The 13,764-nt window shown below is 39.8% G+C and overlaps 1 protein-coding gene across 1 annotated transcript in view; it reads left to right on the top strand.

The window, feature by feature from the left end:
* szt2 (SZT2 subunit of KICSTOR complex) overlaps positions 1–13,764 on the top strand; it is a 235,180-nt gene that overhangs the window by 134,037 nt on the left and 87,379 nt on the right. The window contains exons 51-55 of the mRNA XM_048601538.1: positions 5,037–5,219; positions 8,531–8,722; positions 9,966–10,132; positions 11,543–11,724; positions 13,547–13,644. Of these exons, the coding sequence (XP_048457495.1) occupies positions 5,037–5,219; positions 8,531–8,722; positions 9,966–10,132; positions 11,543–11,724; positions 13,547–13,644 (822 nt within the window). The remainder of the gene's footprint in view (positions 1–5,036; positions 5,220–8,530; positions 8,723–9,965; positions 10,133–11,542; positions 11,725–13,546; positions 13,645–13,764) is intronic.

Here is a 13,764-nt window from a genome sequence, read left to right as displayed (position 1 = left end):
TTTTTATTGATTTCTGTATATAGCAGCTAAATCTCGTTACTCATCTACATATTCTCTGCAGAAAACCAAATTATTAGTAAGAATTAAGATTAAAAACCAACACCTATCCATGATGCAAATTAAAATTGCAAAGAAAGAAATTTTCAAAATGATGTACAGTCACTTTTATATTATTTCTAATCCATAAGTCTACATTCCAAATTGATAAAATAGTCTGATTTGTGACCCAGAATAAGTGTCCTCAGAGCTCCCCAGATTGAATTCATTTTGCTCTTGATTTATTTCTGTTTGTAGCTTCCTGCTTCCATCTACACAACTTATTGTGCCTCCTAAAGTGATATAAATAGACTGATACCAAGATGCAGCTTGTTCTCAAGCTTGTAACTGTGCTGTGAGGGACTGATAGAAAGTGCATATTCACTTAGGGACAGCACATCCGCATTCAAATATCATGAGATATCTGTGCTTCTTCCCCAGGTGACATGGTTTAAGTCAGGACTCTGGCAGTGTATGAGCTGCTATTTAACCTGCACCATTTTCTCTTTGTTGGGTATTATATTTTTTCTTGTGATTCATTCCTTTTGTACTTTTCCTTGTCAAATTTCTTGGAATAGAGTTTTTTTAATGCATCACAGCATTATAATTGAAGCTGTACCACTATTTAAGTGAGGATCTCATTGTCTGAAACGTAGAATGGATGCTGCTAACGTTTCTTTGCTGCCCAACAGGTACTAACAGTGCCCCATCTTTTTTTTTTTTTTGATGCTTCCTTACTTTTAGGAGAACCAGAATTTGCCATTTGGGCAAAACACCCCATGAGCCATTTTGCTCAACACAGTGTGGAGTTGAAGGAACACAGCAGGTCAGGTAGCATCAGCTTCTGATGCTGCCTGACCTGCTGTGTTCCTCCAGCTCCACACTGTGTTGACTCGGACTCCAGCAGCTGCAGTTCTTACTATCTCCGAGTGACTTTGAACCGTTTTACCATGTTTTTCTTTTGAAAATGCTGAATATTTCTGTTACCTCCATCTTTGGCATGAGCAAAACATGATTTCAACTGTGCATTTGCTCAAACTGTTCAGAACTGTGGGGAAAAAAAAAACTTGCTCTTCCATTTGGACTCCACTCAGCCAGATGTAATTCCATGCTGTTTTTCTAGTTTGTGCCACTTTCTCTTAACACATCCTTATCCACACTCACATGATTATTGCAGCAGTGATGAACATGTCCTTACTTATGTGCCTTTTGTTGTGTGTTTTTTTTTCATTCTAGAGCTTGTTCAGTCTGTTTAGGGCCTTGCCTCTAATAATTATTGGTGTTGAAGGTGTTTTAGGTGAACAAGCTATCTATGAATGTTTTTTCATTGATGTAGGTACCATGGTGGAACTTGTGCAGCATCTATTTCCACCCTCCCAGTTCCAAGGTATTGCTTAATTTGTAGATGCAGCAGTATGCTATTAAAACCCTTCCCCACAGCTTATTTTTTTCTTTGTTTACTCTTGAAATTTCCAATCTCATTTCATTTCCATTCTTGGTTTAGTCACTTTGGCTGAGTATTTTATTACACTCTTGGTATGAAAGCAAATGCTGTATTCTTAATGTGTAAATATTTGAGCAGGGTGAGGAAATAGATAGTGTTATAATACTGCATGTTCTGCTATTGTTCCCTGCTGCATGTTTTACATTAGAATCCTGATATTCTTCAGACTGCTTGATACTGTACATCCTGATAATTGTAGTTCATTATGACTCTCTAAATCCATTGAATTTGTTTGCCCTCACTTGATTACGAAGCTGGTATTCCCATTGCTTTCTATATCCGAAGCTTCAACTGAAGCGAAACTTCTGTTTCTAAGGTGGTGGCTTGCTCAGTGGTTTGATCGTTTACAAAGTCTGGGTAGAATCGCTGTGAACTTTGGGTATTTAAGAGCTTAAAAAACACTGAAGTGATTTTCCACTTGAATTAGACATTGTCTTAACTATTTGATATAGCGTGTAAATGTGAGGAAAGTGTTTAGTCATGCAGTAAATCACCCAAGATATTTTGACCCAAGATAAATCCAGGGGAAAACTCGGTATAAGGTTTCCTGGGTAGTCAGCAGTTAATAAACCACAAATGTTTTTTCTCTGAGGCCCAGCCTGACCCTAACAAAGGCAAGGTTAAAGTGACAGCTGATCCCTTATTCTTCATATCTGGGGTAGTAGTAAGCCTAGCCCTTTTAGGTGTTTCACTTTCTTCTCTGAGCCTTTTGACATATTTCACTAGCATAAATGTACAAGCTTCCTTCTGACATGAGTGGGATCTTCAGCCTGCGGAGGAATTAGGCATTTGAAAATTGGAATGGAGTGCATATTGGGATGTCTGAAGTAAAAAGGTGTTCATTTCCTCTGCCATTTAGATTTAGATTTATTTAATATTGTCATTCTTACCTAGGTACATTGAAAAGTGTATAATATTGCCTTGTTCTGGCACCATCTTGGATTACAGAATAAATTACTGAATAAATTACACAAATGGTAAAATACTGAATAATTTAATATTAAATTGATATTACTAAAACTTAAACAGCTTCAAAAGTTCATGTTCCCTTCTCTGTAGCTTTCACCCTCTCATTCTCATCTCATCTGTTAACTGTAATATTTTGAATTTAAGGAAAATAAGCTTTAACCGTGTTTATAAATCATTGTTCAAATAATTTTGACAGTGCCTATCTAGAGCAAATTGAGGTTAAGATTGGGCACTTTGTATATCTGAAACTGGCAATCATTGACCCATTCGTGAATTTGCATGATCCCCAACAAACTGTGATCTAATCAGGATAGATTTACACTCTATTTCTCTGTTAAGCTTGTAAGGTGAAGAGAGGTCAAGGGCCCTATTTGTATGATTGCTGAAAAGGCCAAAAAGTACTTTGAGACCTGAAGAGTATGTAGTCTACGTTAAATTACCCGGGGAAGACAGTGTATCTCAAAAATGTGAACAACACATTTCAGCAAACTATTTCATGCTACCCCTAGGAGGAGCTGTATAAAAAGATTAAAAGCTCTGTCCGTACATTTTTCTTTTTAGTAATGTTCAAATTAAGTACCAACATAGAGTTTGAGCAGTCCAGTATTTTTGATGATTGCAGTGGGGGACTGCTATGGACACCAGTGTGCAAATTCATAGATTCCCTACAAATGTCTGAGACCGTCTCCTATAGCACTGGTATTGTGTCATTTGCAATGAGTTAACTTTGAAGTTCATTTGCTGTCTTGGGTAGCACCTTCTTTCCAATCTAAAACCCTGCTGTGCTCTTCTGACTTCCTCCTTTCTTGGAGGATGCCAATGTTGAACTATGACCTTGCTACTCTGTTGAATGCCAGAGTAGCCTGTTTCCATTTCCACTTCCTCAACTAGCATTCGTATATGCACCAGGACTTCCTCTGCCAACCTCTGTTGCCCAAATGATGCCAGCAGTGCCCCATCCTCCTCAGGAATTCCATTTGTCACTGCTCATTTGTGCCAGCCTCAACTCCAGGGGTGAAAACTGTTACTGGTTGTGCAGCTGAACATTATTCTGTGCTGCTTAAGTTTGTTAACCAGTATATCCATTATCCCTGATGGCTTGTTGCTGTGTTCGTGACAGCTGCACCGTGATGTATCCCAGACATTGAGTTTACCCTTTGCCTCCGAACTGAAAATTTAAAGTAGCTCTTCTGAAACCTTTTACTGAGCTCATCAACCCCCAGCTCACATAACCATTAATGTAAAGGTAAATCACACCATGTTCCTTAGGTGTCAGAATTCAATGAAATGTGATTTTTAATGGGTGCATGCTTGTGATGCCCACCCTGACAATTAAAAATCTAAATCCAGTTTTCCTGGGACTCTGGAATCCGAGCAGATAAAAAGCAAAAAGAGTTTCTGAAACATTTTCCAGACAGGGTAAACATTTTGACCATTATGCTCTTAGTTTTTCCATAGCTACATTGAAACTCAATTTAAATATTGTTTATTACCACTTTATAGCCTGTTTCGTTGTTCATGATTTTCATTTTGACAAGAATATGGTGTAAGTTTCACAGAGTTCATGGTACAATGAACATTATATTGTATCTATTACTTAAAGGTCATCAAGTTGTTAAAAATGAGCTTGATTTTGTACTCAGAAATGAACAAAATTAATTTAAACATGCTCACTGCCACACTTCTATCATTCCATTATATTTTTCTTGTAAGATTCAATCACTTACCAAAGTATATAACTCTTGAGATTATATATGGCAATTGTATCACAACTGCAGTTTTCATTTTCCTGAATAAACACATATTATTAACTGTGGATGTGTGTGGGTGTGCATGGGTGTGTGTGTGGTTGTCTGTTAATGTAGGCATTGACACACACTTGGCATTCACTTCATTGATTAAGTTTGGTTAACGTTGATCTTCTGCAAGAACTGGAAATTCCTTGGTAGCAAATCTCTTTATTTGACCTTCACAATGATCATTCTTTGACTCCTAACATGCAAAACCGAGAGATGCATTTCTACACTAGATGGTTCAGTGTACGTTTCTCATGGAATCCAATGTTTAATTTGACTTCATAGAATCCCTACAGTATGGAAACAGGCCCTTCGGCCAACAAGTCCACACCAACCCTCAGAGCATCCCACCCAGACCTACTCCCCTATAACCCAGCCATTAGAGTCAAATAAAAAGGCATAACGTGAACTCTCCAATTTGAAGTATCAGCTGATCACCTATGCTTCCAGTACTTGTCTGAGTAGATTGAGTTTTGACTGCCTCTGGCATTCAGATTTTTTGGAAAATTTTGGATGAACTAGTACCAGATGTTTGAAAGGTCAAGAAAGATAAACGTACAAAGCAAACAAAGCTCTAAGATTTTGGTGAGAGTGATATCAACAAAAGGTTGGTTTATCAAACCAAACTATGTATAAATTTAGGTAATGCAGTTGCTTTAATATGACTTTGTGAGCTTCTCCAAATCCCACTATTGCTCCAAATCATTCTGTTTTGTCTGTGTTTATGCCAGGCATTGCCTGTATTGCCTTATCTATTGTGGATCAACATGGAAACCTCATAGTGACAACACAGCAACAAGAGCAAGCAGACCCTTCCAGATTATGTTTTCCCATGGATCTCATTCAGGAGGCAGACTTCAACAAGTTGACCTGTGTCTCCAGATATGAGAGCAACTTTGAAGCAAAAATATCCGGTAAGTACCCACTACATTTCAAACAGATATATATGAGTATTTTTTACTGCCCTGAAGAAAGTTAGGATTGGGAATTAAATACACCCTTGAGTATCGCTGGCAAGCCCAAGGATGCACTTTCTTAATATTATGAGTTTGAATGACGTTGTAGAGAAAGATCCACTCTATTGTGCTGAAACCTTTATCATTGACGGTGAATGGAAGAATGAGACGGCACAAGCAAACTATTAAAAATTTCTGATTGTGCTTTAGATAAGGTTTAACATGTTTGATTTCGCCCTGGTCACCGTTCCTTTGTAACAGGAACTGTTGGAAGACCGTGAACAGAGTCGTCTTTTTTTCAAACTGTTGTTGAGAAGGTGGTGAAATGGGCACGGTTGCGTAGTGTCTGCTTTGAGAAGATGGTGTTAGTCTTCACTCTTAGACTGCTGTAATTCTAGTGATGATGATTCTTTGTTAATAGAGATAGATGGGGAATTTGAAGATTTTCCAGTGACAGTAAAGAAAATATAATATGACCAGGTCAGGATGGCATCTGTTTTGGAGGATAATATTGCAGAGTTGGTACTCCCATGAATTTCTGCTATTGGCATAGAGACCACAGGTGTGAGTGTGCCATTAAAGTAACCTTGGTGTCTTATTGTACTGGTTTTGTATATTGTGCTTACTGTGTCCGTATGAATTGGTGATGGGAGCATGCGGAATAGAGGAATGCGAATAATGAGTGAGTGATAGGGGCACAATCAAGCTAATGTGTTGAATGGTGCTGAAATATTCCGTCATAACCCAAAGTAAAGCTTGTAGATGGGCATGTTTGAGTGGTTAGGACTTAATGATGAGGACTTTGACGATTTTAGTTTATTCTTTCATGGAATGTGGGCATCACTTGGCGAGACCTGCATTTGTTGCCCTTGAACTGAGTAGCTTGTTAGACCATGTCAGAAGGTAGTTAAGAGTCAACTATATTGCTGAGAGTCTGGACTCCACATGTAAACCAGACTGGATAAGGGTGGGAGATTTCTTTCCTTGAAGGACATTAGTGAGCTAGATGTGTCTTCACAAGAATCAGTGATGGTTTCGTGGTCGCCATTACTTTGACCAGCTTTCAATTCCAGATTTATTATTGTTTGTATTTAAGTTCCACCAACTGCTGTAGTTGAATTTGAATTCGTATCTCCAGAGCATTTGTCTGGGCTAAATTACAAGGATTACAAATTCGGCGACACTATTGCCTTGTCATTGTTTTCTCAAACTACTGAAGTTTACACTTTGTATTCTACAGAATCTTTTTATGCTTTAATAATATCACCTTTAAATTTCCTGAAAGACCTCAAAGCTGAAAAATCAAATAATTCTGACATTTCTTTGCAACGTTGTCCTCTGATACTAGGGTGAATCTCAGGGCATTCTCTGCATTGCTTCCAGGATTTGGATGTTTGTTTTTTTAAAAAAAGTCTTTAATTTGCGCATTCACTGGCTGTGGTTGTCATTGGCAATATGTGCATTTAATGGCCATTGCTCCTGACCTTTTGAAGGTAGGAGTGAGCCATCTTCAGCACAGCTGCAGTCCGTCTATTGAAGACACTCTCACAGTGCTTTAGAGAGTGTTCCGGTATATTGGCCCAGTGTTGATGAGATAATAATGATACATATTAAAGTCATCATGATGATGATGAGGAATTTGAAGGTGGTGTTTTTCCCATGTGCTTGGTACCCTTGTTCTTCCAGGTGGCAGAGGTCTCTGGCTTTGGAGATGCAGTTGAAGGAACCTTGGAGAATTGATGCAGTGCTTCTTGTAGATGGTGTACTCAATAGCCATGATGTGCTGATGGTGGAGGGAATGAATGTTTAAAGTGAATTGCTTTGACTGGATGGTGCAACCTTTTTTGAGTTTTGTTGGAACTGAGACTATCTCAACAAATATTCTACTATAGACTTGTGCTTTGTAGAAAAGCTTTGGGTGTCAGGAGGTGAGCTGCTTTCTGCTGGATATCCAATCCCAGACAAATCATGTAACTTCAATGTCTGTGTGGCCAGTATTGGATTTTTGCGGTGCTGATTCACAGGATGATGATTGTAAGGAAGTCAGTAATAGGATTTTTCACCAAATTAAAGGGACAGTATAAATACAAACTGGTGTGTTTTAGTAACTCCATTGAAGATAGTAGACTATTTCTTGTTGGAAGTGGGACTGGTGATATGAGGTAAGAAGTGCTGTAAGCATCATGGGTGTGGTGCTTGCTTGATGGACCAGCACATCTTTTTGGCAGCATCATTTTCATGTGTTCATAATGTGGTCTGCAGAGTTTGCTGAGGTCAAACTATTCAAAGCATTATATACTTTTAGCATGACAGCTTCAGCTTCAGTTTCTTGACTGTTCCCAAAATTTAGTGTACCCTGTCATTTTAGGAACTTGTATTCTATTTCTAAGTCCAGATGCACAGATCAACATTACAACACAGGGGTTAGACTGTTTGGCCCAAATGTCCATGTTCTCCATATTAGCGGTAAATCCTAATCCAATGTGCCTATCTTTGACTTTGTACCCATTGCGTTCCTGTCCTTTTCTCTTGACTCATAAGCTGCTTCTGACAGTTTGTTTCTATTTGGTTTGACTGATCCCTTTGTGATATTAATGTAAGTTTTATTTTGATGACCGCAAATCCACTTTGTAGTCTCTCCAACTACACCAATTCCTTTCCACTTGCAAAGCTTGCCCAGATTCAAATACGATGGGCTTGTTAAACACCGCATCAAGGAGAATTTTAACGAAAGACTTGCCAGCTGGTGAGGTACATCACACTGTGAGGTTTTCCAGTATTCACTGGAAAGTCACTTTCACAGAAATGTCAGGACACTTAGTTAAGGCACAAGTTTGAAACCATCCTAGTTACAGGTTTTTTTATACGTTGTTAGTTTTCATGCATTATTTTCTTCTTCACTAATTTAAGATGGTCCGTAGTTAACTGATTTTGTCTTTGTCCTCTTTTTGAAAAGAGCTACTGCCTTGGCTCATTTCCATCTTCATGCAACCAACCCTTCACTTATCAATGCACAACAACAGTTGGCACTTTACAAATATCATGCCAGGGCTCTCATTCCCAGTGTGCAGTGTGGTATCTGAGCAGCAGCATAATTTAACATGCCTCATTGAGCATTCAGATGTAACCAGTTCACCCAAGAGAGTGGTGAACAGCATGTGAACGCATAGGTGCACATCACAGAATGTGGGTAAAACTGGCAATCCTTAGATTGATTGTACAGCTTATCCTCTCAACTGCAGAGTTTAATCACTGCTTTATCTCTGCAGACCCCAACACCCTTGTACGTTTTGACATCTGGGAGCAGGGAAACATCAGTCTGTTGCAACTTACTGAAAAACTTCAGAATGGTCTTCGTCATGCTCTTTGTGATGTTGTTATGGAATTTCGAATGCTCCAATGCCCACTGTGTGTGGAATCCTACTGCCCTGTCATGATCATGCCAGAATGTGACACAAATGGTAAGAGTTTAAAATTCATACATCAATTTGGTACAAAATAGTGGAAGAATATTGTGATAACCAGGTATGGTCATTTTTGCAGAGCAGTGCAAATGTTTTCTGATATGAGAAGGATGTCCTCTGTAAAATTGGGTTGCAGGTTCATGTGGGTTCGGTTGAGTTTCAATCCAGAATTCTGCAGTTCCATATAAAATCCTGTTTACCTTCCATTCCTGTTCATGCTGATCTACATTGGTTCTTGATCTGCTTATACTTCCAGTTTTAAAAAAAAAACATCCTTTGTCTTTCATGGTCTTGCCTCTCTATTATTATGTAGCATCCTTTCAATTCCTCCGAACTCTCTGATCTTCTAATTCTGATTGAGTGCATCCCAGAACTCTGTTCAGCATTGGTGATCAGCCACCTATTCCCCATGTTCAAAATACCTTCCCTCAACACTTTTAAGATACTCTTTGGATGCTGAGACATAATAAAAATATTAAGATATGAGGCCTGAAGCTTAGACCTCCGTAAAGTGATTAAAGGCATTTCAAATATGGACTTTGAATAAGCATGCTGTTGTTTTTGAATCAATGTCCCTTTTGGACTCTTTCATGTGTCATCGGTTTCCTTCAATGTCCACAGTGCCATTGTGAAGAGAGAAACAGAGTCTGTTTTTTGAGTCTTTTTAAAACTTATTTTATTCATCTAGGGGACGTGGATATCGCTGGCTAGGGCAGCAGCCTTTGTCCATCAGTAATTGCCCAGAGTGCTCATATAAAAGTCAACTTCCTGTGGGCCTGAAATAACGTATAGTTCAGACCAAGCAAGGATGGCAGTTTATGTCCCTAAAGGACATTAATAACCAGATGGTTTATTCTGACAATCGACATCAGTTTCATGATTATCATTAGACTCTTAATTCCAGATATTTCTTATTAAATTCAAATTTTACCATCTGCCATTGCAGGATTTGAACTCAGGTCCTCATCTCTGGCTTAATAGTTTAGTGATAAAACCACTAGGCCATCATCTCGCTTTTATGACTCTATGTCTAATATGAGTCATATCAGGCTCAAAATGTTAACTCTGTTTCTAACTCAGCAGGTGCTGCAAGACCTGCTAAGATAAAAGTTTTTGTCTTTATTTCAAATTTCCAGCATCTGCAGTATTTTGCTTTCCTTCCTATTGATGCCAATGTAATATTAGAACTTTCATATTCCAAGCATTTCTTAATATTTCATTCTTTTTTTTGAATGGTTAGGTCGACTTAACAGGTCAGGGTCAGAGATTAAAGAAGCAATTACCCTTTCTAGCAGTATGACTGGAAGTAAAAGCAGCCCTGTCCCTGTTTCCATATCCACCCCTGGCAACTCGGAATCCACCACTCCAACAAGCAAGACAGGCCGACGCAGTTTCTGGGATATGCTGGTGAGTGTGCAATGCCTGCAGTGGTTAAATCCAGATCTTGGGTGAGGTTTCCCATTTTGTTACAGTTTCAAGTGGGACATCCAAAACTGTTAAGGTCCCAGATGAGGAGGGATGGCCTGACTCCCCTTCTTAATTAACTCACCCATCCACCTGGCCACAACAAGGTTAATTTAGAAGGGGTTTCTTCCCTTGTGAATACCTTATCTCCCAACCAGATGAACCTGTGCTTTAAAAAGAACCAACATAATCAAGCTCTATTGAACCAGAGGTGATCCCCTGACTTGATGGTAATAGTTGAGTAAGGGATATGCATTTGTGCTGGAGTACAATTCTGCTGCCATTGATTGCCCACAGCACCTCATGGATGTCCTGTCTTGAGTTGCTAGATCAGTTCGAAGTCTGCCCATTTAGCATGTTGATAGTGTTACACAACATGCTGGAGGGTATTCTCAATGTGAAGATGGGACTTTGTTTCCACGAGGTGAGTGGTCACTCTTACCAACACAGTCATGGACAGATAGATCTGAAGCAGGCAGATTGGTAAGCATGAGGTCAAGTATGTTCTTCCTTCACCACTTGCTGCAGATGCAGTCCAGTGGGCTATGTCCTTTAGGACTCAACCAGCTCAATCAGTAGTGCTGCTGCCAAGCTGCTCTTGGTAGTGGACATTGAAATCCCCCACCAGAGTGCCCTCATTACCATAGTAGCCACGAGAGATCTTCCCTGCCTCTTCCCTGCAACTTTGAAGGCTTGTTGTTCAAATTTCCTTCGGAGGCGACATTCCGCCCATCACTGATTCTCTCCCTCTACCCCCCCAAGTCTCTCTGTCTCTCTCTGTCTCTCTCTTCTCCCACTCCTCTGTGATCCTTTCTGCCTCCTATCACTCACTGACACTCAGTTTCTTTCTCTGTCCAGGCAGCTGCTTAATTTATGTCCACAGTCATTGTTAAGCTGTATTGCCCTCTTTTTAAGAAAGGCATTTTGTGTGTCAGTGATACTGCATGTTTGGGGCAGCATTGTGGCTCAGTGGTTAGCACTGCTGTCTCATAACCCCAGAGATCAGGGGTTGATTCCACTCACGGGTGACTGTCTGTGTGAAGTTTTCACATTGTCCCCATGTTGGCCTGGGATTCCTCCCACAGTCCAAAGATGTGCAGGTTAGGTGGATTGGCCATGCTAAATTTCCCATAGTATCCAGGGATATTCAAGCTAGGTGGATTAGCCATGGGAAATGCAGGGCTACAGGGATAGTGTAAGGGTCATGGGTCGAGTGGGATCCTCTTTGGAGGAGCGGTGTAGACTCAATGGGCCGAATAGCCTGCTTACATACCGTAGGGATTTTATGTTGCAGAGCCAGGCGGACAGTCTTCCTCGATGTGAAATGTGACAAGGATTGTTTATATTTTTCAGAGTAAGACTGATTTCTCTGACATTGGCAGCCCTAAGACCACAGATGACATTGTTCTAGAAAGGACTGATGACAGTCGTATCCGTCGTAGGCACAAAACGGAACATTTGAAGCAGTCTTCAAGTCATGATCGAACATCCACAGTGGAACTGGAACAAACACAGAGGCAGGCAGCTTCAAGAAGGTGCACTCCCCGCCATTTCTACCATCCCTGTTTATCCTTGTTAGTTAGCTGTATCAAGCACATGGCACAAACCATCTGCTCATACTATATGTCAATCACAAAGGCAGCATTTAAACTGTTTCAGGTGGTCTGATTTCAGGTTGTTCAGCCAGACCACCTGCATTTGCTGTGATTACCCCCTGAAATTGGGTGTAACGTTAGGACATGAGGCTTGTGCAGATTAATATTGAAATCCTTTGGAAATGATCAGTTGTTTTGATCTTCAATAACAAGCTGTGCAGGACAGCTTTAATTTTTACACTTTAAGTGGGTCGACTGAGTGAAATTAAAACATGAATCTGCACAAGTGTAAATAATGCATGAATCTTGCATCTTGTATCCAGCAGTGTGTACATCTACAAGATGAACTGCAAAAATTCACCAAAGATCCTCAGACAGCACTTTCAAAACCCATGACCACTTCTATTTAGAAGGACAAAGGCAGATACATGGGAGCACCACCAACTTCAAGTTCCCCTCCAAGCCACTCACCATCCTGACTTGGAAATATATCACTGTACCTTCACTGTTGCTGGGTCAAAATCCTGGAATTCCCTCCCTGATGGCATTGTGGGTCAACACACAGCAGGTGGACTGCAGCAGTTCAAGAAGGCAGCTCACCACCACCTTCTCAAGGGATGGGCAATAAATGCTGGCCACAAGTGAATTAAAAAAATACTTGGGAGTTGCATCTTAATAAGGAAGCAGCAGTAACTCAATCTCTAAGAACTTTGCAAATTTATCTTTTGAACAGTGCATTTTTAATGTTTTTAATGCTGCCTCATGTACCAACCATTGCATGTAATGGACAAGCCATGGAGATATGAGTATGGCCATTGTAAACAGTAGGCACTGTTTGTGACCCTGTGGTTTTTATTTACTGCTGTAGATAGAGACCAGTGAGTAATGTATCAACAAATTGAAATTTGTTTCCAGACCTGATTTGTTAACTACTTGAGATGCTTAACTATACATGCAAATAAAGATTACAAGTTCTATCTCCGAGGTCTGTATCCAAGCTGGACGCCCTTCTGTCAATTGACAATTAGTGCATTTACTTTCTCTCAGTGAGCCTAACTGCATGTCTTGCTCCAGGTGTGGTAAATGGAAATTCACTCAGGAACATGCCCCATTTTCCATCTTTTTTGAATAGGCAGGGACTATGAGGCCCTAGATAACCTGTGAAAACTGCCAGAGATGGTCAGGAACCACCCTATCCATGTCCTGTCTAATAGGTAGTCCTTCTGCTCGCATGGCAATGTGTTTGAAGAGCCATGTAATTATTGCTAGAATTTGTGCACCCATGTTGGCCTACATCTGTTGGAGCGTTACATGCATTTGATTTTCAGTATTTTAAAAGCAGGTATGGAATTACTGATCAATCTGCTGTGTCTCACTGGGCCGTCCTCTGATAAGTATAGATGATGTAATCATTGTTTATAAATATATCCAACTATGTTGAGATACAATTCTGTAAATCATCTGACATTTACCCTTCAGGTACACTCCTTATTCCCAAAATCGATGATTTTCATGCAACTGATGAGGAGCTTTGATCAATTTAAAGTATTTATTCCAATGGAGAGAGCAGAGTATTTAATAGTCCTCAATTATAATGAAAATCAGATATCTTATCTCATTCCAATTTACATAGACAAGATGAAAATTAGTTTCTGTTGTACTATCCCAGTGTGGGTGTGCATGCAGCTTTGATAAATGCAGGTGAATACATTGTAATAAATAAAAATTCAAAAAAATTATCTTGCCTGCTAACTTCCTGCAGGAAGCGGACTGGCCAGCTAGAGGAAGGAGACCTGGGATCTCTTCATCCTCTGTTTCATGTCACGTGTCAGCAGTGGATGGCATTCATGGGTAGACTGGGTGAGTACATACTCTCAATTCTTTATGCAATTCCAGAAAGTTGCATTTGGACATTCTATTTTCTTTTGTACATCCAAAAATTAATAACACAGAAAACTTAACAAGTTTTGTCTTTTCAGA

The sequence above is a fragment of the Rhincodon typus genome, chromosome 10 (genome assembly GCF_021869965.1).
Source record: "Rhincodon typus isolate 14 chromosome 10, sRhiTyp1.1, whole genome shotgun sequence".
Classification (NCBI taxonomy): Eukaryota; Metazoa; Chordata; class Chondrichthyes; order Orectolobiformes; family Rhincodontidae; genus Rhincodon; species Rhincodon typus.
This window is presented reverse-complemented; position numbering and strand designations above follow the sequence as displayed.